The 24,347-nt window shown below is 40.1% G+C and overlaps 3 protein-coding genes across 6 annotated transcripts in view; 1 reads left to right on the top strand and 2 right to left on the bottom strand.

Annotated features, from left to right (window-relative positions):
* nck1b (NCK adaptor protein 1b) overlaps positions 1-15,611 on the top strand; it is a 27,363-nt gene extending 11,752 nt beyond the window's left edge. The window contains exons 2-5 of one of the 4 annotated variants that reach the window (XM_024280348.2): positions 490-594; positions 683-922; positions 12,554-13,305; positions 13,378-15,611. In XM_024280348.2, coding sequence (XP_024136116.1) covers positions 697-922; positions 12,554-13,305; positions 13,378-13,578 — 1,179 coding nt within the window. In that variant the 5' untranslated portion in view covers positions 490-594; positions 683-696 and the 3' untranslated portion in view covers positions 13,579-15,611. Of the gene's footprint in view, positions 1-489; positions 595-682; positions 923-4,639; positions 4,749-12,553; positions 13,306-13,377 lie in introns of those variants that run through there. The other 3 variants (XM_024280346.2, XM_024280349.2, XM_024280350.2) reach the window with 3 other exon arrangements.
* A 466-nt stretch (positions 15,612-16,077) lies between these two features.
* Positions 16,078-21,484, bottom strand: bdh1 (3-hydroxybutyrate dehydrogenase, type 1). The gene is made up of 5 exons (XM_024279768.2): positions 20,719-21,484; positions 20,494-20,604; positions 20,096-20,237; positions 19,039-19,191; positions 16,078-17,114 (listed from the first exon to the last, which is right to left on the bottom strand). Exons 1-5 carry the CDS (start codon positions 20,929-20,931, stop codon positions 16,648-16,650), a joined length of 1,086 nt encoding a protein of 361 aa, XP_024135536.1. The 5' UTR covers positions 20,932-21,484; the 3' UTR covers positions 16,078-16,647.
* A 1,614-nt stretch (positions 21,485-23,098) lies between these two features.
* The window catches only part of gyg1b (glycogenin 1b), a gene marked incomplete in the record, with an annotated part of 8,196 nt that continues 6,947 nt past the window's right edge, over positions 23,099-24,347 (bottom strand). The window contains 2 exon segments of the mRNA XM_024279776.1: positions 23,099-23,868; positions 24,105-24,143. Coding sequence (XP_024135544.1) covers positions 23,725-23,868; positions 24,105-24,143 — 183 coding nt within the window.

The following is a 24,347-nucleotide window of genomic DNA, read 5'->3' as shown; positions in this document are numbered from 1 at the left end:
GTCCTTTAAAGTTTGGTCAAAAAACATAAATCTTTCGACTTTTTCTAAAATGTTTGCAATGTGGAGATATTTTTTAAGTGGTTGAGAACTTTAAAAGAACTGCAGTTTGCAGTGAATGTGGAACTCTATCTGCTGTAGATGGAGTAGATAGATTAGCCATAGCCTATAAACATTGACATACTTACTGGAATAAAAAGAAAATATAGGAAATTGACATTTACCATATTTGAAAAATAAGGTAACAAGGTTATTTATGCAATATTTTAAAAATAATGAACACCCACATGTTGATCATCAAATGTTTATTTTGATGCATCCTTAAAGGGAACAAGTGTAAAGAAAAATATATTCTAATTCAATTATATAACAAAAACAACAACAGATAAATCAATACCCTCACAAATCAGTTATTCAATGCTTCAAACCTTTTCAGTTAAAGAAAAAAAAGTATTGTACTATTTCTAATTGTTGTTTATCTTCTTGTCTTAGGTTAACACAAGTATTGGAGTCTTTGAAGTTCTCAGCTTTGATGCAGAACAAGTGAGAACTTTTCAGTAGTTTTTGTTTTTAAAGAGTCTGACACACAGAGGAGTGGTGTGTATGATCTATACTCAAAAGTAGCTGTAAATTGAATAAACAGCTTTGATGTTACAAATGTTTTCTCTTTATCTTCACGGTTCAGGTCTCTGGTGCAAGATGAATGAAGAGGTGATCGTCGTCGCCAAGTTCGACTACATGGCCCAGCAGGACCAGGAGTTGGACATCAAGAAAAACGAGCGCCTCTGGCTGCTGGACGACTCCAAATCCTGGTGGAGGGTCCGAAACGCTACCAACAAAACCGGCTTTGTTCCGTCCAACTACGTGGAGAGGAAAAACAGTGCTAGGAAGGCTTCTATTGTCAAGAATCTCAAAGACACACTCGGTAAGTTTGTCCAGTGATGTTTGAAAAACAAAAATGAAGGATTTCTGTAGGTAACATATCAACATGAACTGGTTTGTTTCAGTGGAGAATCTCATAAAGTTTTGTAGAACAATGGCATGGAACTTTCCTTTGCTTCAATGCGGCAGATATTGTGGTCGGCTTTGCAGTTTTAATCTAAGTCGACATTGCAGGTCTAGCTCTATCTAGGCCGTTTCGCTTTTTCTGTGACCACACTGTTGTGGTATTCAGAGTTCTTGATGGTGTCTATAGGCAGATGCTTCCATGCTTACTCTTGATTGGTTGAAGCTCAGACAGCTTCTAACCTCACAGAAGACAGAGAGTTCAGAGTCAAGCCGACTTATCTGCTGTCAGGTTTCAGTTTGATGTTGGAGCATGAATTCAGGTAAGGCATTTAGTTTGATTATTTCTGAGATTTTAGGTGTTCCTGGTAGATTTTGTTTCTAATTCCTGTTTTAGTTCTTTCATTTTCCAATACTTTCAATTCCCTTTTTTTAAAATATTTTTCCATCTTTTCAGTTTTTGGCTTTTTTCTCATGTCTGGAAGTGAACCAGCACAGGTGTTGGGTTATCGCTGTAAGATTTCCTGTTGTGACCGTCTGCCTTGTAAAACAGTTTGCAGGCTAGATTTCACTGTGCGTGTCAGTGAAGGTCAGTTAGTCTTGGCTTACTTCTTCTTGCTAACACTAAATTAGAATCATTCGTGATTCACACACGGACCGCTGACCTTTAGTCTTCAAGTGCTGTAATTCCTTCACTTTTTTTTTTACATGTTTTGCTCTATTGTTCTTTTTTTGCAAACTTAAGGATATTTTTAGCCAGTTTCTTCCTAGAATTCAGAGACATTTTTTTTATTGATTTGGTTTCATTGTTGGACGCAGATTTCATCTGGTCAAATCATTATCCGGTTACATAAACTGGCCAAAGCAGCTCTGCTCAATACTCAATGCAACAAATCGATGTGGTTTTGATAAGGATCATGGCGGTTTCAGGGTGTGTTGTCTGCAGAGGTTGTCACGGTGAAGAGTCGCTGTCAAAACAGTCAACATTTATGCCGTTTGGGACCAAAACGTGAATGACTTCATCCGACATCGTGTTATTCATCGGCGCTGAAGACGAAGCCCGTCTGATCGGGTGAATGTTTCATACACAGAAGGTCCCACAGGGACTTCTCCTCTCTGAAGAATAAAAAGAGCTGGTTTAGGTGAAAGCTTCCTCCAATTATGTCATCATTTCATAAATCTATCTCTCATGGCAGTGTTTGTTTAGCACTTATCTTTTGCCCCCATTAACTTGTCTTCCTGTTATTTGGGGAGTGCCCTTTTTTTTTTTTTTTGGTCTGCAAACTGTATGCAAGAAACCTGCCTTTTTTATATGAATGTATGATATTATTATAATAATGTTATTCATTAATTTTATTGCCTTGAAAATAACTGTTTATTCACTATTATTTAATCTCACATTTTATCCCACAAATTATTTACAAAAAATGAAGCAATGCATTTTTTTGTTGCAATGAAAAAGCAACAGAAAGAAGCAATACCCCTTAAACTTAATTAATAAAGCCATTGGTACACTTTCCCCCTCTCTCAAAGCAATATACAAAAAGAAAAAAAAACATGCATTATTAACTTTTTCCACTTAAGTGCTCGTTTTGTGAAGTTTTCTTTGCAGAGATCATTCAATTTATTGGACTTGCATTTATTTTGCTGCATAGTCACGGAGGGCAAACCCTCTAAAATGATCTTTGATTTAAAAACCCACTCCGATCATCCAATCATTAGCAATTCACCTTTAAGTTTGACTGTTGGTGGGGAGTAATGTCTAGTTCACACCGGAAGTGGCGTGGAACAGAGGACGCTTCCATTTGGCGCCCTTGTTAATCTATGGTGTAGCTCACACCAGACGGCGAAGCGCCGCAGTCCTCCAGTGCCGGCTTGTGCAATAGAGCGATCGTTTCGTTGTCTGGTCTATTTTTTTGCGCGAGCGTTCCGCATCAATTCTGCGCGAAAACACATGAGAAAATCCAGTCAATTTTCAAAATATAACCAATTTTTCACAATGAAATAGTGCAATTGACAAATGCAATCATATTTTTGTATCTAAACAGAATGCAGAAATAAAAATAAAGAAAACAAACAGACATATATACATACACCGATCAACATAGCCGACTACGGGGTGGGGGTGGGGTGTGGTTTTTTGGTGTCTGTTAATGTTAAAAAAAAAATCTTTAAATAACCACAGCTGAGCAGAAGCTCCTGTCAACCATTACAAAAAAAATATGTGTCTGGTGTGAACTTGAGGTTAACGCTTGTTTCTAGCCATGTTTACATTAAAATTGGGGTCATCTTGACCCCACAAAACAACGCGCTTTTTTTAAATTATTTTTTCTATTTATTTTTTTTTATCTTCACTGGTGTACGTGGCAGACATAAGATCCTGTCCACCTTTGTCCATCTTTGTCATGGGAGGAATCGCGCATCACTGTAAGGGCGGGGGGGGTCATCTGAACCCCATAAGAGAGCACAAAGGTTAAGTGGATATCACCACGCACACTCCAACCACACAACACTTTGCCGCGCTTCTGCGTCTGATGTGAACCAGGTGTAAGCCGGCACTTACTTCCCATTGTCCCATTGTTTACACTCTTACAACCCCTACCTAACATTGCCATTGTAACAAAAATGGCGAACATAATGGACCTAACCGGTCGTTATGAGCCAGATACCAGCTCGGACAGTAAAAATCAAAACGTACATGGAACTAGTTGTCTACAAATGGTAGAAAGCAGAGAACTTGTGGCCTCCCAATTGAAGTCCCTACGTCACAATTATCATATTTTTTTAGAATATATGTTGCTTTTTTTGCATAGTTTGGCAACGGGTGCGACCATTGACTGTATATTCACTGGACATATCAAACCACCCCACCACTCCTGTGTTCCAAATAGGAAGTACCCGCTGGTTCCAAGAAGGTCAAAATCCCATAGACATCTATTGAGAAATTGTTTTTCTTTGTCAAATATTTTCTGTCGTTTTTTTGTCAGCTTGTAATTTAAAACAATTTGATTACATTTTTAGCTTAATTTTTTTAAATATATATCCTCCCACATCAGAAAAATGCCACAAGAACATATTAAAAATGGCAAAAACACATTTTTTAAAATAAATCTGTGGTTTTTGTTTTGTTTTTTCTTCTCTCGTTGGTTTTATGTGCGTGCATGTCGTCATGTGCTGGAACGCATGAGTGGACGGTGTTTCTGCATTAGTCTGGGTGTTATTGCGTGGGAATCTCAGGTTCCCTTGGTTTGTTGTAAAGTTTTGAGTGTGTGTCTACAAACAACTGCAGTCATGTGACGTTTCTCACTGACTCACCCCGCCACCCTTTACTCCCCCTCTAATCTTTTCTACGTCTTAATATATGATTTGCTGCCATCTGAGGAGGAAATTAATGTCAGACTTTTTATTTTGACTCTCATCTTTAATTTCTTTTCTGTCTGTCTTTGAGTCGAAGCTTTAAACCTCTCGCCTCCTCTTCCTCCCCCTCTCCATGAGGCCCCTGTAGCCTCCCTTTCAGAGCTGAACTGGAGGCCATTCCGTCTCACTTTCTCGTTGGCTAACTCTTGGCCACATGATTGAAAAGTGGGGCCGGCCTGCTCCAAGCTCCACCCAGTTCTTTGGGTGTTCACATGGAATAACTCTACAGCTGCAGTGGGAAGAGAGCGGGGGCCACCAAAGAGTCAGACGGAGAGGGGGAGAGGACAAGCCCAAAATGGACATGGCTAACCTATTCAAACATTTCTTCCGTGAGTTTTTCACTTTCCTTGCCTTCTGGAGGTTCTGACTTGTGAAACAAACTCGAGGGAAGTCTTTTCTTTCCCTTTTTTCTTTGGTTTGAAACCAAAGAAAAGTTGGTGCTTTCTGTTTCTGTTCAGACTTCCAGCTTCAGGTTTCTCCGATTCATTCATCGAGGGAGGAGGCCTGCCGCTGTCTGTGCTAACTTGTCGATCTGGCAGAGAGTCGGAGAAAGGCTGTCTGAACAGCTTTAGAGGCTGTGTCTGTGGGAGGCTGGGTGGATATGCGTTTGAACAGCCCAAGCCTGTAATTGCTGCAGAAATCTTCCTTTCAAGCTCGCACAACTCCATAATCCCACTCCGTTGTGTTTCTAGTGTTTGTTTGAGTTTTGTGAACTACAGCTCGGTGGATTAGATTATCAAACCGGTTCTGTTTTCCTTCTTGCTTTGGAGTATGTCAAGGCATAACTAGTGGCTGCGCTCATGCTAGCCTGAGGGCGAGCGGAGTTGGGGGGGCTGACGCCCCACTGCCGGCTGAATGGATTAGGGGTGCTGGTGTTGGAACACTGTAGTCATTGTGTTAAGAGGAGGAAGGGGTTTCTGCTGACTGATGAAGGCCGGACTCCCATCTCCTGCAGCTATCAGAGGAATGCCGTCACCTGCGACAACTGGAAGTTTGTTGATGCTTCACAGCACTGACACACTTTTCCAAAAGGGCCGCTCTAATCTTACCTTGTAGCTGCTGGGTGTTATCTGCTGGTCCTGTCTATCATCTGTGAATGCTCATCGCTGTGTACTGCTAACTGGCCTGCTTGTAGGAGGAGGAGATAGAGATGAGCTAATAAATGCTTTGGCTGTGTAAACTGAGAGCTGTTGGTCTTTCTGCCTTTTGCTCTCTCTCCGTCCCCTCCCTCTGTTTTCCTGTTTCTCGGCCTCCCCAGCGAGCGGAAACTCTAATTTGAGCCACATTTTGCTCGGAGAGAGCTTTGGAGAAGAGGAAGAGGGAGGCGAGAAGGAAGTTGAATCATGGCGCTGGGGCTGCCGGCCGGCCGGTCGTTTGGACTCTCCTGGCACCGCCGTCCCTCACTCCCACAATCTTTTCTCTAAATCGCTTAACCCCGATCTGCACCCACAAAAGACAAGAGACATAATCAGAACTAAGAGGCTGACACTGTCACTAAAGCTTCTTTTTTTGTAATCCTTTTCCAATCAGAGGAAGTGAGTAGTGGTCTGGACTTGTTGAACAGTAGCCAGCACTGTAAACATGTTGTTGCCTTTGAACTTAATTGGCTGCAGATTATCACTCGAAATATTTCAATCTACAGAACTTGTTTCCTTAATCACACCCGACGTCTTTAAAAAAAAATTTTTTCTTTTTATTGTAGCAACAATTTCTGTTTTCCAGTACTTGACTAATGCAATAATTGAGCAATGGCTTTGAAAGATTTTGACAACTTCCTAAAAAGGGTTTACGATATATCCTAGTCACTCAGAAAATGCATCATTGTGAGTTCTTGTCAGTTATGTGTTTTTTTTCTCTTTTTCTGTTCACCTTTTTTTCACTACAAAACCTGGAAATGAACAAACTACTTTTGGATTTTTTTCAAAATAAAACACTGGCAAAAAAAGATAATTGCTAGAATATTAATATACAACCTAAAAGTGTTCAACTTTATTATAAACATATATATTTGTTTAAAAAATTTGTATATTGACTAGTGGTGCACAGTTTGAGGGAAAACTCGCAATGTGCGATATAGATGATCACTCTTACAATGACGAAAAGACATGTTTAAACATTTAAGTTAACCCTTTATGCCATCTTTTGCGATACGTGTATTGCACAGGCCAATATCAATAAATGTGCAATTTTAAGTTAAACTTTTCAAAAATGTTTTCTTTTCTTTATATCATAGTATTAAGAAAAGTCGATTAAACAAAACTATAATTAAAAATAGTAATATCAAAACATATTTTTGTTATGTATTATAAAACCATAAAAATATTGCAGTTTAAGAATGACAAAAAATGAATTTTTTGAAACAAAATCGGTTTAATAATTTGCAAAAATAAAACTTAAGAGAAAAGTCTCTTTTTTTTCTTTCCTTTTTTTCAGTTCATGTCGACATGCCATTTCTTGCTTTTATTTCTCTTCCCTTTTTTTAAATTGCAATCTCAATCTTTCATTGCATTCTTGCCTCACCACATGCATTCTTGCTCCAGTGTTTTTGTAGTCCTGACAAAAGAGGCTGAAACAAAAAAACAAAATAATCCACTGAAAATTCTTTGTCTTGGCAAAATTAGTTCCACTTCCTTTGGATTAAATGCTCAGAATAAGCTGATATAACAGTGATTTATAATAGGTTTCACAAACAGACTTAAAAATTCCTCAAGATCACGACTAAAGATTTTTTTAAATTCCAGAAATGTTTCGTTTGCGATGTTTCTTCAAGAAAAGTATTGTTTGAAATCACAGAACTTACTGCAGAAATGTCGACTTGCCATCCTCCGTCACAGATATGGCCGGCTTTTGATGTCTCAGATGGCTGGAGTTGAAAAGACGGCGCGTTTCCTGCGTATCTTTCAGGCCTTTCAGTTGCGTCTTTGAAGCCAAACCTTGAAGGCAGCCTCAACAAAGATACATCACAACATTCCTGTGTGTCTTTGCTTTCTGGCCTAAAGACTGTGTCATCAGCGGCGTATCATCTAACTGGTGTAAGCAGTGATGCGTTAGCCCTCCAAAGACGCACTTGATAGCGCCATAAAGGCCTTTTTTTTTGTGTCCGTCACCTGACCGTGTGATTAGAATATGTGCGTAGAATATGACCGTAGAGCACTAGGAGTGTTTTAGACTTTGCTGATCCTTAACAAAAGTTTGAAAGCAAAGGGCGATGTTAAAGCGCTGTCAGACAGCCTGACGCGGGGTGTTGTTGTCCGCAGAGGAAGAGCTGTGGAATGGCGGGAAGCGGGGAGGTCGAAAGGCCCCTGGCAGACAATGGACAGCAAGCCGACGTAGGGGAGGCCGGAGTAGAAAACAAACTAGTTCCTGTGTGTCACTGGAGGCCGAACAATCTCCACGGCACATTCCTTCCCTCATTCAGCTCCACATCATTTATTAAACCTTCATCAGAGGGCTCTAGCCTGTGCGTGACTTGCTCCTTGTCATTGTCCGCAAAGATTTACTGCCATCTGTCTGAGTATAATTTCCTTCCTTGGTATTCCTCTCTCAGGCTACACACAGGAAGAGAAATGACAGTTAACCAGAGAAGTGTAACGTCACTTAAAGAGGGGGGAGTATATTTTTAGATTTGACTTTAGTCTTCTGTACAAACCGCTCATTGTCTTGTTGGCTTTTATTTTTGTTGACACGATGCTGCTCAGGCATACAAGTTCATCCTTTATGAGCACTTTACTGTTTATTTTTATCCTACTTTTCTGATTTTGTTGTCGTAGATTTAGTTAACAATGTGCCTTCAATTAGGGCTGTCACGAACTATTATTTTAATAGTCGACTAATCACGATTCATTTTTCGAATAGTCGATTAATCAGGTCATGCGTGAACTGGATGTAAAACACACATCTTAACCGTCATTTGCTTTGAACTTGAAGTGCTTAAGCTATATGCTAACTGAAAATAAAGATAATTACAGAAAGATTTGATCTGTTTTGTTAGCAGATGTTTCCTTTAGCAGACAAATTTAACTTAAATGGGGTAGAGGTTGCAGGGATGCACAAAAAACATTTAGCTAATAAGTTTGCGCTAATGTTATCTTAGATTAGTTTATGTATACAATGATCCCTCTTTAGTGTTATCATAGTCACAATGTGCGTCCTCTTCAGGTGTTCATGCATCACCGTAGTGCTGCCATGGAGCACAAGTGCCGCCTTGTAGATATTGCATTCAACACTTATTTTTTTACTTTTCCCACTTTCAACTTCCGTTGGCGTGTTGTTATGGTTCTTCCCAGAACTTCCTGTGACATCACTACTAACCAGGATTAGCACTATTGCGCTTGTGTGTCAGACAGTGACAGATGCGACATTAGAAAACAAAATGACTAATCAAGTGTTAAATTAGTCGACTATTTTAATAGTCGATTTAGTCGCGACTGATCGACTAATTGTGGCAATCAGCTTTAATCAGCATTTATCCAGATTTCAAAGTGATTATTTGGTATTTTGAGGTAAACGTCTTACTGTATTTGTCTCATAACTTACTTCTTTCTACAAACCTTCTGGAGTTTTGTCCCCAAAAGAGTTTGTAAGTCGTTGCATAGCTCTCTGCAGCTGTGCCCTCGGCTGGAGGAGCTTTTCCATCCTCTGCGTTTGATGTCAACAGATACAATCTACCAAGCTGTAAAAGGAAGCATCAGCTGGCAGCTCTTCCAACCAAAAAAGCGAGCTCTTACAATTAACCCGAGCACACAACAGATGCATTTGCCTCCCATAACAAGCTCTTATCATCCCATCATCTGCCTGTAGTTAAACAGGGAAATCCAGCTTTCCATTGTGGCCCAACTGCAGATAGAGAATCTAGTCAAATGCTGTGGTTTAGCTTTTTTAATGCAAAGTGTTTGTGTGACTTCAGCAGGAAGCAGGGAATCAAACTGACAAGAGGCCTGATACCAGATCACAGATAAAAAAAATAAAATAAAAAAACAGTTTAGGAAGATTATTTTCAACAGCAAACCTGTAACAGAGACGTCAAAAGGAAGTCGTCCATTTGTTTTAATATCTATTTTCTTCTTAAGTTGAAAAAAACCCCATATATCTGCTGTCCTTTTGAGTCACTCACAGAGATGCCTAACTAGCATCTGCGCTCCACATAACCCCCAGACATCAGCTCTTAACACCCAGTCTGCAGCCTGTAGTTATGTGCCGTGGTGTGACTAATGACAGGGGTCTACCTGGAAGCAATTTGATGTTGGACTCTCGGCGCTACCATGAAATTTGTCTGCTCTCCTTGAGTCAGAGGCACCTTTCAGCACCAGTCTATCTGTGGTTGAGCAGATCCACGTTCGCCGCTCGCAGAAGAATCGCCATCCCACCCCGCGCGGCCCTGGAGACTCCACCCTGCTTCACTGTATAATTTCAACCAGCTGTCTTTTGATTATGCAAGCAACGGCCTTGCAAACGTAATCAGAAAAAAAAAAAAGGTCTCATTTGAGATTTGCTGCTATCGTCTCGGCTTCAGTCTGGTTGGAAGATCATGGACTGTAATGACAGCGGCGGCTTAATAGGAGACGCCGCAGACTGTGATGTTACGGCTTCTGCCTCAGTCACCTGAGCGCCAAGGAGAGGGCATGAGCTCAGCATTGCGTCTTCAGCCGGTTACGCTTGTTTTTGAGCAAGCAAGTCTTAACCTGCCGGGTTAAGATTTTCTCCTGCACCGACAAACTGATCTAAGGGCTTTGTTGTCCTCTGGCTTTGAGTGTTTTGAGATTGGATCACGAAAGAGTTGGTTGATGTCACAAAGTTGAAAAGCTCAAACTTGACCTTTAGATTTTTGATCTTAGAGATCATAAAGAGGTCGAAAATTGTCATTCTTTTTTAAATAATTATGCTGCAAATGAGTATTTGACTTCCTATATTAATATATAGTCCAGTCGCCTTTGTTTTCAAATGCGCAGATCAAACATTTCCTGTAGTTTTCACATTGCAGGAGGAATTTTGGCCCACTCCTCCTCACAGATCTTCTCAAGATCAGTCTGTGTTTTCTGAAATCCTAAACTGGCTGGTCAGCAAAAGATGAGTACAGACAGAAAAAAACGCAAAAACTTAACAGAGCATTAACACCAATAGGTATATGGATAGCTGAGGGGATTATGGGATGTCGCGGATGCAGGCGGGGCTATTACTAGTGATGTAACGATTCAGTCAAGCCACAATTCGATGCAATTCAGTCTTAAAGTTACAATTTCGATTTTTTTTTTCCGAACCCAATGAATTAAAGGTATTTTAAGGCTAAATATGTTTTCTTTTTGTCCCTTACATCAAACTGTCTGTTTTCCTACTAACGGAAAGGATTCAAAACAAATAAACAATCATACATAATATTGAAATGATCACAAATCCTTGTGTCTGTCCTGCGCCCGTGGAACGTTCCTTGTGTGCGTGGAGTTTGATAAATGCTCGTGGGGGACTTTCGGTGGAAATTTAACGTCATACATGTGTAGCGTCCGCTCCAAAGCACGGAAGTGCCAAACATGATCATGAAAGAGAAATGAATCATTGCGGTTTGTGCTCAGTCCGATTAATGTGACAACCAGATAGAAATTAAAGGAACAGTCGTGAAAGCAAAAAAAGCCTGGAGCAAGATTTGGGGGATTCGCATCACTTTGACTTTTTGCTCCGAGGTTCTCCCTATTGTAGGAGGTGGAGGAGCGCTAATGAACACTAAATATATATATATATATATTTATATTTTTTTAACTCCTGTAAATATTAGGTAAGTGTTTGTTTGCGATTATGCAGATCAAATGCTTTCTGTAGTTTTGCAGGGGAGATTCTGGCCCACTCCACCTTACAGATCTTCTCAAGATCACTCACTGCATTTTTCTGAAATCCTTGAGAGGCTGATCAGAATAGGACGAGTGCAGACATGGAGGAAAACGGCAAAAATATAATATAGAGCGTCAACACCAATAGAGGCCGCAGGTGTTGGGGTAGCTGAGGCGATTATGGGATGTCAGGATGCAGGCGGGGGATATTACTAACCCTTTTTGCACAAAAGCAGGTAGGGTTGAACTTCTATCCTAGAGCTTAAATAACACAATGTTCACTTTTCCGTTTCCACAGGTCCATGCCAAAACACGTCTCCATCCCACTCACTTTTTTTATTTTACTTTTTAACACCAGCATAGTTTTTTTTTTGTTTCCCCAGCACCCAGCCTAATCCTCAAGAATGTATTTGGATTTAGAGTGTGGGGGGGCTTTCGGGCACTGTGATGTGGAAAGGAATGATATTTAACCCTGCTTACCCGCCCTCCCTGTGTTTGAGCACAGCTCATAATGCTGATTAGCTGCTGGTATTTGTCTGGGATTTCTGTTTCTACGTCGGGTTTTCAGGGATATACAATAGTCGGTGTGTTTGCTGTTGACTCTTCGTGCTCCACTGGAAGGGTTGGGTCCTGGTTTAGCTGTTTTATTAGGGCTGGGTATCGATAGTAAAACTATTTGATTCACAAGAGCATTAATCAATTCAACTTTTTTTTTTTTCTCGATTCTTTTGAATTTTTCAATTCAATTTTGAGTTTACACATTTACACACATTTGTTTAGAAACACATTATATGTTTTGAATATATTTATATTAATATGATACAGTTCATGTACTGTAAAATGTATTTGTGAAGTAATGAGATTGTTAATAGCATACAGTGTTACATGGTTTCTCAAAGGGAGAATTTCTAACTCATCATTAACATTTTAAACATTGTTCTGCTTCTCCTTGTTTCAGTTTGGCCTCTAGGTGGCGATTACGGGATAGCATTACACCTTATTCCAGAAGAAGACAGTATCAGTACTTTAAAAAATATTTCCTTTAAAGAGTTTAAAAGATTTATGTCCTCAGAGTTTCTAAAGATGTTCATTTAGTGAGCAATATGTTTATGTCCACCGAATGTTAGCATTAGCTGTTCTATGGGAAATTCCAATAAACGTTAGCATCAAGCTAGTGGACTTTAGCTTTATATGCTAAATCGATTATTGATTTATTAAGCTTAAATCAATTCAAATGGATTTTTTTAACCCAGGCCTAGTTTTTATGGAATAACTTCGCTCTTCTTTATATGAATCTTCTTCTAATTTCCCCGCAGGTATTGGAAAGGTGAAGGGCAAAAAAGGAGGAATGAGAGATTCTGCGTCCAACGCCGAGACCGACTCGAGCATCGATAACGGCGAGAGGCTCTACGACCTCAACGTGCCCGCGCTGGTCAAGTTCAGCTACACGGCGGAGCGCGAAGACGAGCTCTCGCTGGTGAAGGGCACGCGGGTGGTGGTGATGGAGAAGTGCAGCGACGGCTGGTGGCGCGGGAGCTACAGCGGGCGCTCGGGTTGGTTTCCGTCCAACTACGTGACCGAAGACGTGGACGGGACGGCGGGGGGAGGGGTCATGGGTGGATTCGGCGACCCCGCCGCCTCGCTGACCGAGAAGCTGGCCGCCGTGGTGAGCAGCACGGCGAACGGGAACAGGGTGCTGCACACGGTGCAGGCGCTCTACCCGTTCAACTCTGGCAACGACGAGGAACTGAACTTTGAAAAGGGGGAGGTCATGGAGGTGGTGGAGAAACCGGAGAACGACCCGGAGTGGTGGAAGTGCCGGAAAGGAGACGGACAGCTGGGCTTGGTGCCTAAGAACTACGTCACGGTGCTGGACTCCAGCTCCCATAAATCCACGGGGCTCGCCGGGCCTCCCACGCCAGACTGCGACTACATCTCCCCGTCGGGGAGCGGGCGGTTCGCCGGGAAAGAGTGGTACTACGGAAAGGTGACGCGCCACCAGGCGGAAGTGGCCCTGAATCAGAGAGGCATAGAGGGAGACTTCCTCATCCGAGACAGCGAGTCGTCGGTCAGTCTACTCTTCATCCAACTCTTCTTGTCTGTAAAACCCTCCCCTAACCTCATCTCCTTTTCCTTTCAGCCCAACGACTTCTCCATCTCCTTGAAGGCCCAGAGCAAGAACAAGCATTTCAAAGTGCAGCTGAAGGACAGCCTTTACTGCATCGGACAGCGCAAATTCAACTCTATGGAAGAGCTTGTGGAACACTACAAAAAAGCCCCCATCTTCACCAGTGAACAGGGAGACAAACTCTACCTGATCAAGGCCCTGGCTGCCTCCTGATCAGGCCCCTCCCACTCAAACTCACACATACCAATAGAGAGCGTATATAATACAGCAGAACGCACGCTAACATTTCAAACTTTAGGCTGAACACATCAGGAGGACTCGAACGGCCGCTTTGTGAGCATTCCAAGAGGACACGTGGGAAAAAAAACAAAGACTACGAATCCCTGAGAAACGACTACAGACCTCTTGGTCGCCTATTTTAAATGGCAGTCTCAAACTTTTCATTTCATTTAGGTTTTCTTTTTTTATTATTATTGTTATTTGTTGATAGCATATAATCTTTTAACAGTGTCTTTAAAAAAATGTGATTTTTTTTTTTTTTTTTTTGACTGAACCATTTCTTAGATTTCAGCACCTCAGAGCCACGCCCACAGCTCTTGTTTCGTCTGCTTTTTTTTTGTTTTTTTGTGCACACACTAATTAATCCACACCTTCTAACCAATAAGTGACCAAACTATATTTATTGACTTTTCTGTTTCTGATGGGAACGGGTTTTCAGCTGTTGCTGTAAAAGGCGTGAATGTTCCAAAGCTGAGGCGGCACGGACGCTCTGGATTTAGTGTCTCCTCACTGAGTTTCCACCTTTTTTTTAACCCTCGCCCCCATGTGGAAGACAGCTGATGCCAGAGAGGATATCTGAGCGGGAAGAAAAAAGCCGGGCTCTCCAGAGGATGATGTCACTGCTCCTAAATCACGGCGCAGCAAGGGGAGCGCGGGACTTTGGAGGGTCGCCCAAAGGTTGTGTTGCATCGACATCACTCTTCGTAAAGCAAAGACATTTCCTTATGGCCGAATGAAAGAAAAACAATCCAGCAGAAGGTTTTTTTTTTGTTTTTTTTTATATTTGAGTTTCCATTCATATACCGTTGAGCCCCCTCTGCTGGGAGAACGTTTCCCCACATGAATACTTCCTCCAGCGAATGTAGGGTTTGAATTTTGAAGGGCAGCTAGTCGATGATGATGGCGGTCATCATCATCATCCTTGCAATGAGTTCTCCAGCTGTGGCCTTTCAACCAAATCGGAGGACAGGAAAATGGTTTTTGGTAAAGCAGAGAATGAGGAACTAGGGAGAAGACTTGGATGAGCGTATCGGGGTCACCACACCCACGTTAGTCATATACGGCGCTGGATGATGGAAAATGGGAGGACCTTAACAGAGCTGTTTTTATCCAAACTAACAATCAGATTTCTATTTATTTTAAAAATAGAACCTACACTTTTTCTTAATTTTAAGGATGAATTGGTTCAGTCGATCATCCCTTTAACTAGATGAGAATTTTTTGCTTATTTATTGTTACACCATTCCTACAGTACGTCTGTGCTAATGTGTCAAATGCCCCCCCCCACTTAGAAGGATTTAGGAGATTTTCATGTGCCTTCACAACTTCCTGGCAACCAAAGTTTTCGCGCCCCCGTTTTTATCCCCGCTTCTGTCATCGCTGCTAGGATTTGGTTGAAGCTTTGCATGTGCGTCGGCCGCTCGATTGATTACCGAGCGTTGGGAACACATCCTTGTAGGACTGAAGTGTTTCCTTTTTTTTGGCTTTCACGTCAGCTGAAAATGTCTTTTTTTTTTTTTAAAATAAAAACGCCCTGCTTTTTAGTTTCAAGTGACCTTATAGCTGATCGCATCATCTATAACTACTTAAGTGAACAGTGAATGCCTACGTGTACAGTATATGTTATAGCAAACATAACCACAGCTGTGATGTAATCGTGGCCTGAATCTCATGTATGAGCACCTCAACTTAACTATGTCACACGTTGAAGAAACGCTCCGTTTCTGTATGTAAGACTCCACTTTTTTGCAGTTAAGCCACTTAAATATATATATATTAGAATTCATAATATTGAAACTATTTTACTGATGGTCAAATGGTGACTGGGATGCTTTTAACGCAAAATGGGAGGCGGCATGAGCGGAGCCTCACACCTGTACAGAACTGTTTCAGAAGAAAGTCAGTTGTGACAAATATTATTAAGATTGTTTATGAAAATACGCCCTGTTAGAAAAAAAAAAAAAAAACTACAGCGCAGCTCGAATTCTGTTTCCTGACTGCTTCAGAAAGCCTGAGAAAACCTTGAATTTTCACATCCATGTCTTGATAATATTTGGAGCAAGTGACTGATGTTTTAGGTTTGGTGCTTTTGTGCTGCTTACGTTTTGGTTTAGTGTTGTCTCACAATTTTTTTTTTTTTGTCTTCTGTGCGAGTGATCGGATTCAGGCTGTGGAGCGACAAAGGCAGTGCTGTGAAAAATGTATGTCTTGCTCTTAATACTGTTTTTACGGAGGGAAGATTGTTTTCAGGTGTAATAATTTAGAGTTTTAATGTTCAAAAGATGTAATAAAGATCATAAAATTACAACTTTCTCTCTTATTCCTTTAGAGTTGGTTAAAAAAATGTGTTGTAGAATATAAACTTTATTTAATGCACGGCTGACCCCTACTGGCCATTACCAGTATTACATTAAAAAAAAACATCAACACACAATTTATTTAAATATTTATTTCATCTTATATTAATTTTCAAAAAATTTTGTGGTCATCAATTTTTTTGCAAAAACATAATAGTGCCGTCAGGGGTGAGGAGTAAAAATCTCCCAATATTACAGTAGCAAGCCAGATCTCATGGCGCCTGTGAGACAAAATGTTCTTATGTAACGTTTGGGTGACTCCAGCCAGATCTCACCAGGGCTTTTTTTCTTTTTTCTTTTCTTCAGTAGCTGACCTCCGTTTGTTCCGGGGCGATTCACTAAAGAACAGCAGGAGCCTTTCAGCTTTGGTCCTGAGGCCAGCGGCTCTCCGAATGATCCCATGAGACAAGAAAAATAAAAGTATGAAAGGATAAGCACAAAAATACTTCACAGCAAGAGATTTTGAGTTTCGTTTGCATTTATGAGAGTAGTAGTTATGGATCTGCATAGATAAAGGTCTGAATCTCACCAGGCGTTTAAAAGCAAAGTGCCATCATTTACGGTTTAAAGAAAACACTTGATCAGTAAATGATTTTCAGTGCTATTACAAATCAGATCGGCCTGATTGATTTGGAGCGGTGTCCTCTCAGAAATACAGTAAGTCAGAGATGGCGCCAGGCAGGTGGGTCATTATCTGCACTCGGATCCACCAGTGTGGCTCCATGGGGCTGTAGCGCGTGTAAGGCCGCTTTGACACGATGGCGTCTGTGATGTCGTCCATGACGGGGGCCTCGTCCTTCTGCCCGCTGTTGCAGTAGGAGCGCATCAACGCCATGAGGTGCTCAAAGTGGGCTTTCCCGTAGTCCTCCTTCACGTCCGGCGGCGCCTCACTCCACAGCTTGTTCGCCGTGGTGGCCACGATGTCCCGGGTCAAGATGCCGGTGGCCACGACGAAGTTCCCCGGCTCGATGACGGACACTTTGACTCCCCAGGACTTCATCTCGTAGCGCAGGCAGTCCGAGAAGGCCTCCACGCCGTACTTGGACACGCAGTAGGGCGAGCGCATGGCGTTGCCCATCCGCCCGTACATGCTGGCTATGTTCACAACACGACCTGCAGGTGAAAGTAGCATCGTAAAAACAACTTCACGGCAAAAAAACGAGAAAATCTAAACAACAAAACTGTTCAATGAATAAACTTGGATATTTAAATCCACTTAAATGTTCAAAATTTGAATTATTTTCTTTAGATTTGCTTTAATTTGCCAATTATATATATAAAAAAATGATTGCCTACAAATAAAAAAATAAATCAATCCAGACTCTTCATTTTTGAAAATAAACATTTAATCCATTAATTATGTGAATGCTTAGTAACCCTTCACACAATAGGGATTCTCCTGCTTCTTTCCTGACATTTTCCGGCACGTAAAAACTCAGTCACACTTTGAGCGATTTCTGCAATCTTGGAATCAAAATGTTTAGCTCATTCAGGACATTACTGCTCGTATTTTGGTTTTTTATTAACTTTATCGCTTTTGAAATATTGAGCAAAATATGCCCCGTAGGAAATGAATGAGAAAGTCTTCAAATTTCTAAATTTTAAGTAGATTAGTAACAAGTCTTTAAACATATTAATGGGCGATGTTTTCATCTTTTATGTCATTTTCAATAAAAAATTGGAGTTTACCTAATGTTTTAGCAACATGCTAACATTTTTGTTACCTACTTAAGTTTTCTTTAGGCTGATTTAGAGATTAGCTTTTATCTTAGCAACATGCTAACATCTTTGGCTAATTTGTTACCTACTGAGGTTTTTTAAGCTAATTTAGAGTTAATCTACCGTTTTAGCAACAGACTAACATTTTTTACTAATTTAATTAACTGAGGAATTTTTGGCTTTTTTGTTTTTTAAATAGCATTTAAGCAACAAGCTAGCTTTTTTGGCTAATTTGGCATCTACTGAGGTTTTTTGGGCTTAAGTGAGAAACACACTAAATATTTTTGCAAAATTGGCATGTACTAGGGATTTTTAAGCAATTTTACAACACATTTTTAAGAAATTGAGGTCAACTTCAGCATTCTTTCAAAGTTCTTTGATTACATTTTCAGTCTTTTAGCAAATGTAACATTTTGCGAATAGCTTTTGGATTTTCAGCAAGTCCCTTCTGCAATTAAAGAAAATTGCATCAGCATCTTCAGTGACTACTTTCAGCAAAAAACATTCACACTGGAATTATCGCAGGTAATGCAACTTTTCTAGTTTAACTAGCTTTTTTTAAAGTCTTCCTAAGCTTCCACATTTTAAGTTTATCCTTTTAATGGAAAATTTTGGAAATAGTGTCTGAAAGTGTAGATCTTAGTGTATTTCACAGAGCAAAATAAGCCTGTCAGCTTAAACTTTACCTCATGATTAGCTTTTTTCCATGTATTTTTACAGAAGGAAACATGGAAAAGATGTCAGTTTATTACTGTTCCTTTTCTAAACCCCAATTTTCCCTTTTGTCAGTGAATGCAGCTTCATTAATCAGAACCAGCTTTAAATATATAAAAAAAACTGCTTAAAAAAAGAATAAATAGTGGAGATTTTTTAACAATCATCACAAGCTGATGAAGTTCTCCTCCTTATTTCAATGGTCCGTGGAGGTTATTCATCATTTATGGTTTATGTTAGTAGGTAGCAATATACCGTGTAAATATATATACTGCAAATTTGAATCCGTTTTTAATTTTCTTTTGCTTGCACAGGTGTGAAAAATCAGAAAAGAACGGAGTAAAGCCTGGTTTTATCAAGAACACCTCTGAAACTACAGCAGAGCTTTTGTGGTTGAGCTGGGACCAGTGTGTGGTGTTGGGTTACAACATCTCAAAAACACAAAGAGAGTGCACCTGGAAACCTCAAAAGTTAACTTGCATAACTTTTTAAAATTCTTTACCGAGAGTCCAAAGATTTCTGTCTTCTATCTGAATTTTTGAACTTTGGACGTCTAATTTTGCAGCCGTCATGCTGACGAGGAAGACGCCGCCGTCTAGTTTACCTTTGGCCCTGCGGATCAGCGGCAGGACAGCTTTAGTGACCCTGATGGTTCCCCACAGGTTGACCTCAGACACCTGCTTGTAGGTGTCCACCGAGGTGAACTCCACCTCTCCGAACGTGGACACGCCGGCGTTGTTCACCACGGCCCACAGACCTGTGTGGAGAGAAGAGCAGAGAGAGGTGACTGAGCCTTCGTTTAAAATCTCACTCCTATCATCTTTTGTCAAAGCGTTCAGAGTGGTCTTTTAATTGTGATTATGCAATTTTTATCCTAAAAAGAAAAATGTTTTCTTGGACATAGTTTTCCTGCAGGAGTTTATTAAAAAATGTGCGTTCTGAATTGTGGGCGGAGCTAATGCTCGGCAATATGGGAAAAAAATTGTAAATCACGATGTAAATTACTTTAAATCACAATAACAATATACCACAATAAAGTTTATTTTCAGTTATTCTCTGAAAAAGAAAATTGACAAAAATGTCTACTTACTTTTCTATTACTTTTTCAAGTACATGTAACTGAATCGTCACAAATGAGAAAAAAAAATTTAAGTGCACAACAGTTTCAAATTTATTATTGGGAAAACAATTTTCAGCAACAAAAATATATAAATAAAAATTATAGAAGAGAAATAGCATAATAGACACAAACACACGATATGTATCGTCATATCACCCAGCATTTGGTGGAACTGTTGGTGCAGAGTAAGCCTGCCCCCACTTCCCGTGATCTTTTTGTGTACACATTCTCCCACTAGCGCACAGCCCCTCACAACAGCAACAGATTTTAGGTGCAACAAAAATGGCGAGCAATATCGGAGCTATTCAGCAGTACAGTTCGGATCCAGATTCCACCTCAGATAAGGAAACCAAAGACATACAGATCTATTTGATGCATCGGAATGGAGCAGAGCAGGGAGCTTGTGGCCTGCTCCTGATTCCTTCTCAAAAAATCAAATTTTAAGCTTAATTTTCTCTATTTATATCCTCCATCATCAGATCAAAATGCTATGAGAACATGTTAAAAACACGTTTTTCACTGGAGTCCCACAATAGCGTACCTCTTTGAGAGTCCTCCAGGTTGTTTCTGATAAACTCCACCGCCGCCTTCACCTCGCCGTCACTGCAGACGTCCAGCTGGAGCACCTTCATGCGATCAGAATGGAACTCCTCCAGCTCCTTTGCACCTTCTCCACCTTTATCCTGTCAAGGCCAGTGTGTGTAGCTAATATATATATATTTTTATTTAGTTTGTCTTAGAATTGATTTGGATTTGCAAGATTCAGAAGATGGCTCGTTTCGATATATAGTAATGTTTTTGACTCATTGATTAAATGTTTATGCATAATCCTGCAGATTAGTAAGTCAAACTGTAACAAGTTTCTCAAGCATGTTATGTTGGAGGAATGTGTGCTTTGAAGGATCAGCTGTTGGAGGGAATAGAGGAGGTCAAACTAACCTTTAGGAGACATCCAGCAAACACCGTGAAGCCCAGCTTGTGCAGATGCTTAGCGAGCGCGTGACCGAATCCACTGTCACAGCCTGTGACGAGGACACCTTTTCCTTTCACCTGAAAACAATCAAGAGGAAGAAAACTGTAACTAAAGTATTTAAAAAAAATCCCAAAAGTAATTTAACTCAATAATATTACAATAAAAAATCGATTAGACTGAACTGTGTTTACCTGAACGGATCCTCTCGGGATTCGGGGCATCGCCACGTACAGTACGAAGAGCGCGTACACCACAACGATGCATTCGGTCACGCTCGTCTCCGGGAGTCCCAACATCCTCATGACCGCGTTCAGCAGGGCGGGTAGTCCGAATCCCAACGCCACCGTCAGGAAACCGGAGAACGACACCAGGAGCCCCACTCGGAACATAGACTGTGGAGCCATTTTGGCGGACTGGTGTTTGTTTTCCAGGCGCAGAGGTCTGAAGGCGGACGATAGGACACGCCCCCTAACCCCAGCTTCAGAACACCGACGCGATTTTTTTCCTTTTTTTTTTTTTATTCCCTCTGGGCGGTGTCGGTCACAGTTTGTCGTAAAATATTTGCACAAAAATGTTATATCGGTTTAGGCTAGTAAATTTGACAAAATAACGGCTCACTCTTCGGTGACCCGGAAGATAAAGAGACAGATATGACGAAGTGATGCGTTTGCGTTAACTCGTAATTTCAAGTTTCACCAAAGGAAAACTTTCCCCTAAACTAAATATACATGATCAAAAAGCTCATTTTTACTTTTCCTTGGCTAAGCAAATATTTGTGCTTAATTGCATCTTCAGTTGAAGTTGTAAAACAACTTTAGTCGATAGTTACCTAATAAAAAATAATCCATAAACTATATGCGTTATTCGTATTTAGATCTTTACTTTTAAAAAGCTTCTGTAAACATTTTTCCTCACTAAACTAATATAATATCTTGCTTAAAAAAAAAAAAAAAAATCACAGCCAAAGCTTTTTGCAGAATGCTTACAGTAAGCGTCTACAGTGTACATGATGCCATTGAAGCCACCTAAAAGTATGTTTACAAAATAAAGTAATCCTAGTCTTGTCTTTTCAGTTTAGAGTTATTTTCAGGTCATATGCTTGGCTACTTTCTGTAAACAGAACTAGTAATAAAATTTGATGAGGAATCTTTATTTCTGGAATTTAGGAAAATAATTGCAAAGTTTATAATTGCAAAAATGCTCCAAAATTTAGGTCTACGCCTTGGTAAAAAAAAAAAATTAAAACCTGCTAGTTCATGAGCAAAACACAAACCTGATAAACTCAGGGCAATAATTTGAAGGTTTGCAACAAAGTTTTACTTTTGCCAGTTTTGATCCAAACATTGAATAAAGTTAAATCCAACCGTCATCTCTTCAGATTAGAGGATTTGTCTGCTTTGGCAACAGTTCACATTTTCAGCCCCGATGACCCTGACCAGGCTGCACAAGAGCAAGGCACTCTGCAAACTATAAAAACAACTAATCTGTCCAACAACTAAGTGTTCAAAGTTAACCTAAAAAAGTATGCATCTTTAGCTTGTAGAGTTGAAACAATTTAACTTTTCTACACCTTTAACTTTATTTTGATTGTCATAACTCACTCTATGAAGACTGACTGTTTTAAGTTTTATACATATCTGTATACATACACATTTGTATTTAGTTTTATTGCTTAACCCAGGGGTCTGCAACCTTTAACATTGAAAGATCCATTTAGGTTGATTTTTCACTGACCACAACCCAGTAGGAGCCACACATCCCCTTGAAAAGTAAGACACTACTTTGTATTTTTGTTTTTATGAGGAATATACACTTTTTGCATAAATGAAACAAACTTTAAGAGAAAATAGATATTTTTTACCCCCAAATACTACTCAGTTTATAACTTAAGAGGTTAACAAGACTTCCTTTCAAAATAAAAGACTTCCTGTCACATATGATCATGTCTATGGAGCAAAAATTGTAGTGTAATGTCAGCAATGAAACAAATATAAACATTTATGGTGATTCTTAGTCAGAAATGTATAAATCTAACTTTCTAAAGTTAAAACTGAGCTAATTAACTATTTTTTTTCAACCATGAGGCACACTTAAAAATACACAAATTTTTGTCAAAATATTCAGTTCCCCAATTAACAAACAACTATGGCTACTGTGCTTTGGAGGCTTGCAGAGAAGTGATTTTACTTTAGTTATTTTAAGCTGAAAGTGCTAGATTTTTCTTAGACCAGAGAGCCACAATGGAGGGGTAGAAGAGCCAGATGTGAATCTCGAGTTGCAGACCCCTGACTTAACCCATAAAGACCCAGACCAATTTTTCCTAAAACAATAAATAAATCTATACGGAATACACAACAAACCACTTAGATCATGTAATGCTTTTCTGTGACACCATCACCATGGGTTCCCTTGGGTTAAAATAAAAGAATACTTAGGGTTCTAGTGTCTTCTTTGAAGGTCCAAACTGCTTTACAGTCAGTCACACACACTTCCAGAGCTGGAAACAAACCTACAATCTTCAACCTCTGCACTGAAATTCATCCATTCCACATATTAAAAGTCTAAAACATGTTTAAAATGTAATTCATTTATTCTCTTCTGAATGCTTCCACATTAAAGATTCTGGTACAGTCAACAACCTGGTCATAACAATGTTGTAAAGTTCAATGGTTCTAGAAAAAAGTAGCCGCTTGAGAACTTCTAAGATGACAGCAGAACAGAGTTTTTTTAAGGCACCACATTCAGTAAAAATGACTACACATCTTTAGGAGTGCTGTAAACGCATTTGTCACGCATGAACTGTCAAATCAGAAGTAAGAAAAGCACAGAGGTATACACATTTGTCAAGCAGACTTAAACTCTTGTTTGCAATGTTACAAAAAGAGCAGAGACATGGAAAACAAAAACACGAGTTGCAGAGAGGTTTAAGTACCCAGAAGAAGAGGAAAAGTGCATTTATGGTGTAAACCTTCATTTTCTTCAGTGTAGTTGGGTAAACTATGTAACAGTTTAAAGTAGTTAATGTAACCCCCCCCTCCAAACATGTCTAGAACTGATGGTCTTGAGTGGATGGGGTCATCTCTACATCAGAAATAAAGATTTCAGCGTTAGCGTTTTCTCTGAAGATCTGTGGTGACCATGACGTTTGACTGCAGTTGCTTTTGAATTTCCATGTCGCCCCCTCCCCTCCACCTCTTTCATTTCAGGAAAGTGTCGAGCTTTCTCTTGATATTGTCAAAGGAGTCCATTCCCATGTAGTCAGCCTGACCTTGCTCCCATTGCTCCTTCCGCTCCTCCGAGGACAGCTGGGGAGGGAGCGCCGGCGAGAAGCTGCTCTCACCCTGAAGGACGGCAAGAGAAAGGGTTCATGAGGAGAAATCCAGACTTGAAAAAAAAAAATAAATAAAAATTCAACGCCACACAATCCCGAGTCCCGTGTGAGGAGCACCACCATGTGATCTTTCCAGGTTAAAAAAATATGAACACGACACACAAAAAAAATGGATTTCAACAAAGTAGTGAGTAGAAAAATCAGGAACCAAGACATTGTTATGAACAAAGCAAATCTTCTCCATACCTGTACATTCTCACTACTGACCATGTCACTGTGCGGGGACTTTAGAGCAAATAAGAGAAAAGCACAAGAATTACTCTAAACACACGTACCTCACTGCATCGGATCATCTTTAATAAAGACCCACTCCAATGAATAGTTTTGTTTTTTACATGTTCTTGTAGCATTGATTGACAAATCGATCCATTAACGTCTTCATTTTCCCCATTTGAGCTGTGGGTTTAGCAGCAAAGCCATTTTTTTTTT

Source organism: Oryzias melastigma, linkage group LG20 (assembly GCF_002922805.2).
Source record: "Oryzias melastigma strain HK-1 linkage group LG20, ASM292280v2, whole genome shotgun sequence".
NCBI lineage: Eukaryota > Metazoa > Chordata > Actinopteri > Beloniformes > Adrianichthyidae > Oryzias > Oryzias melastigma.
This window is presented reverse-complemented; position numbering and strand designations above follow the sequence as displayed.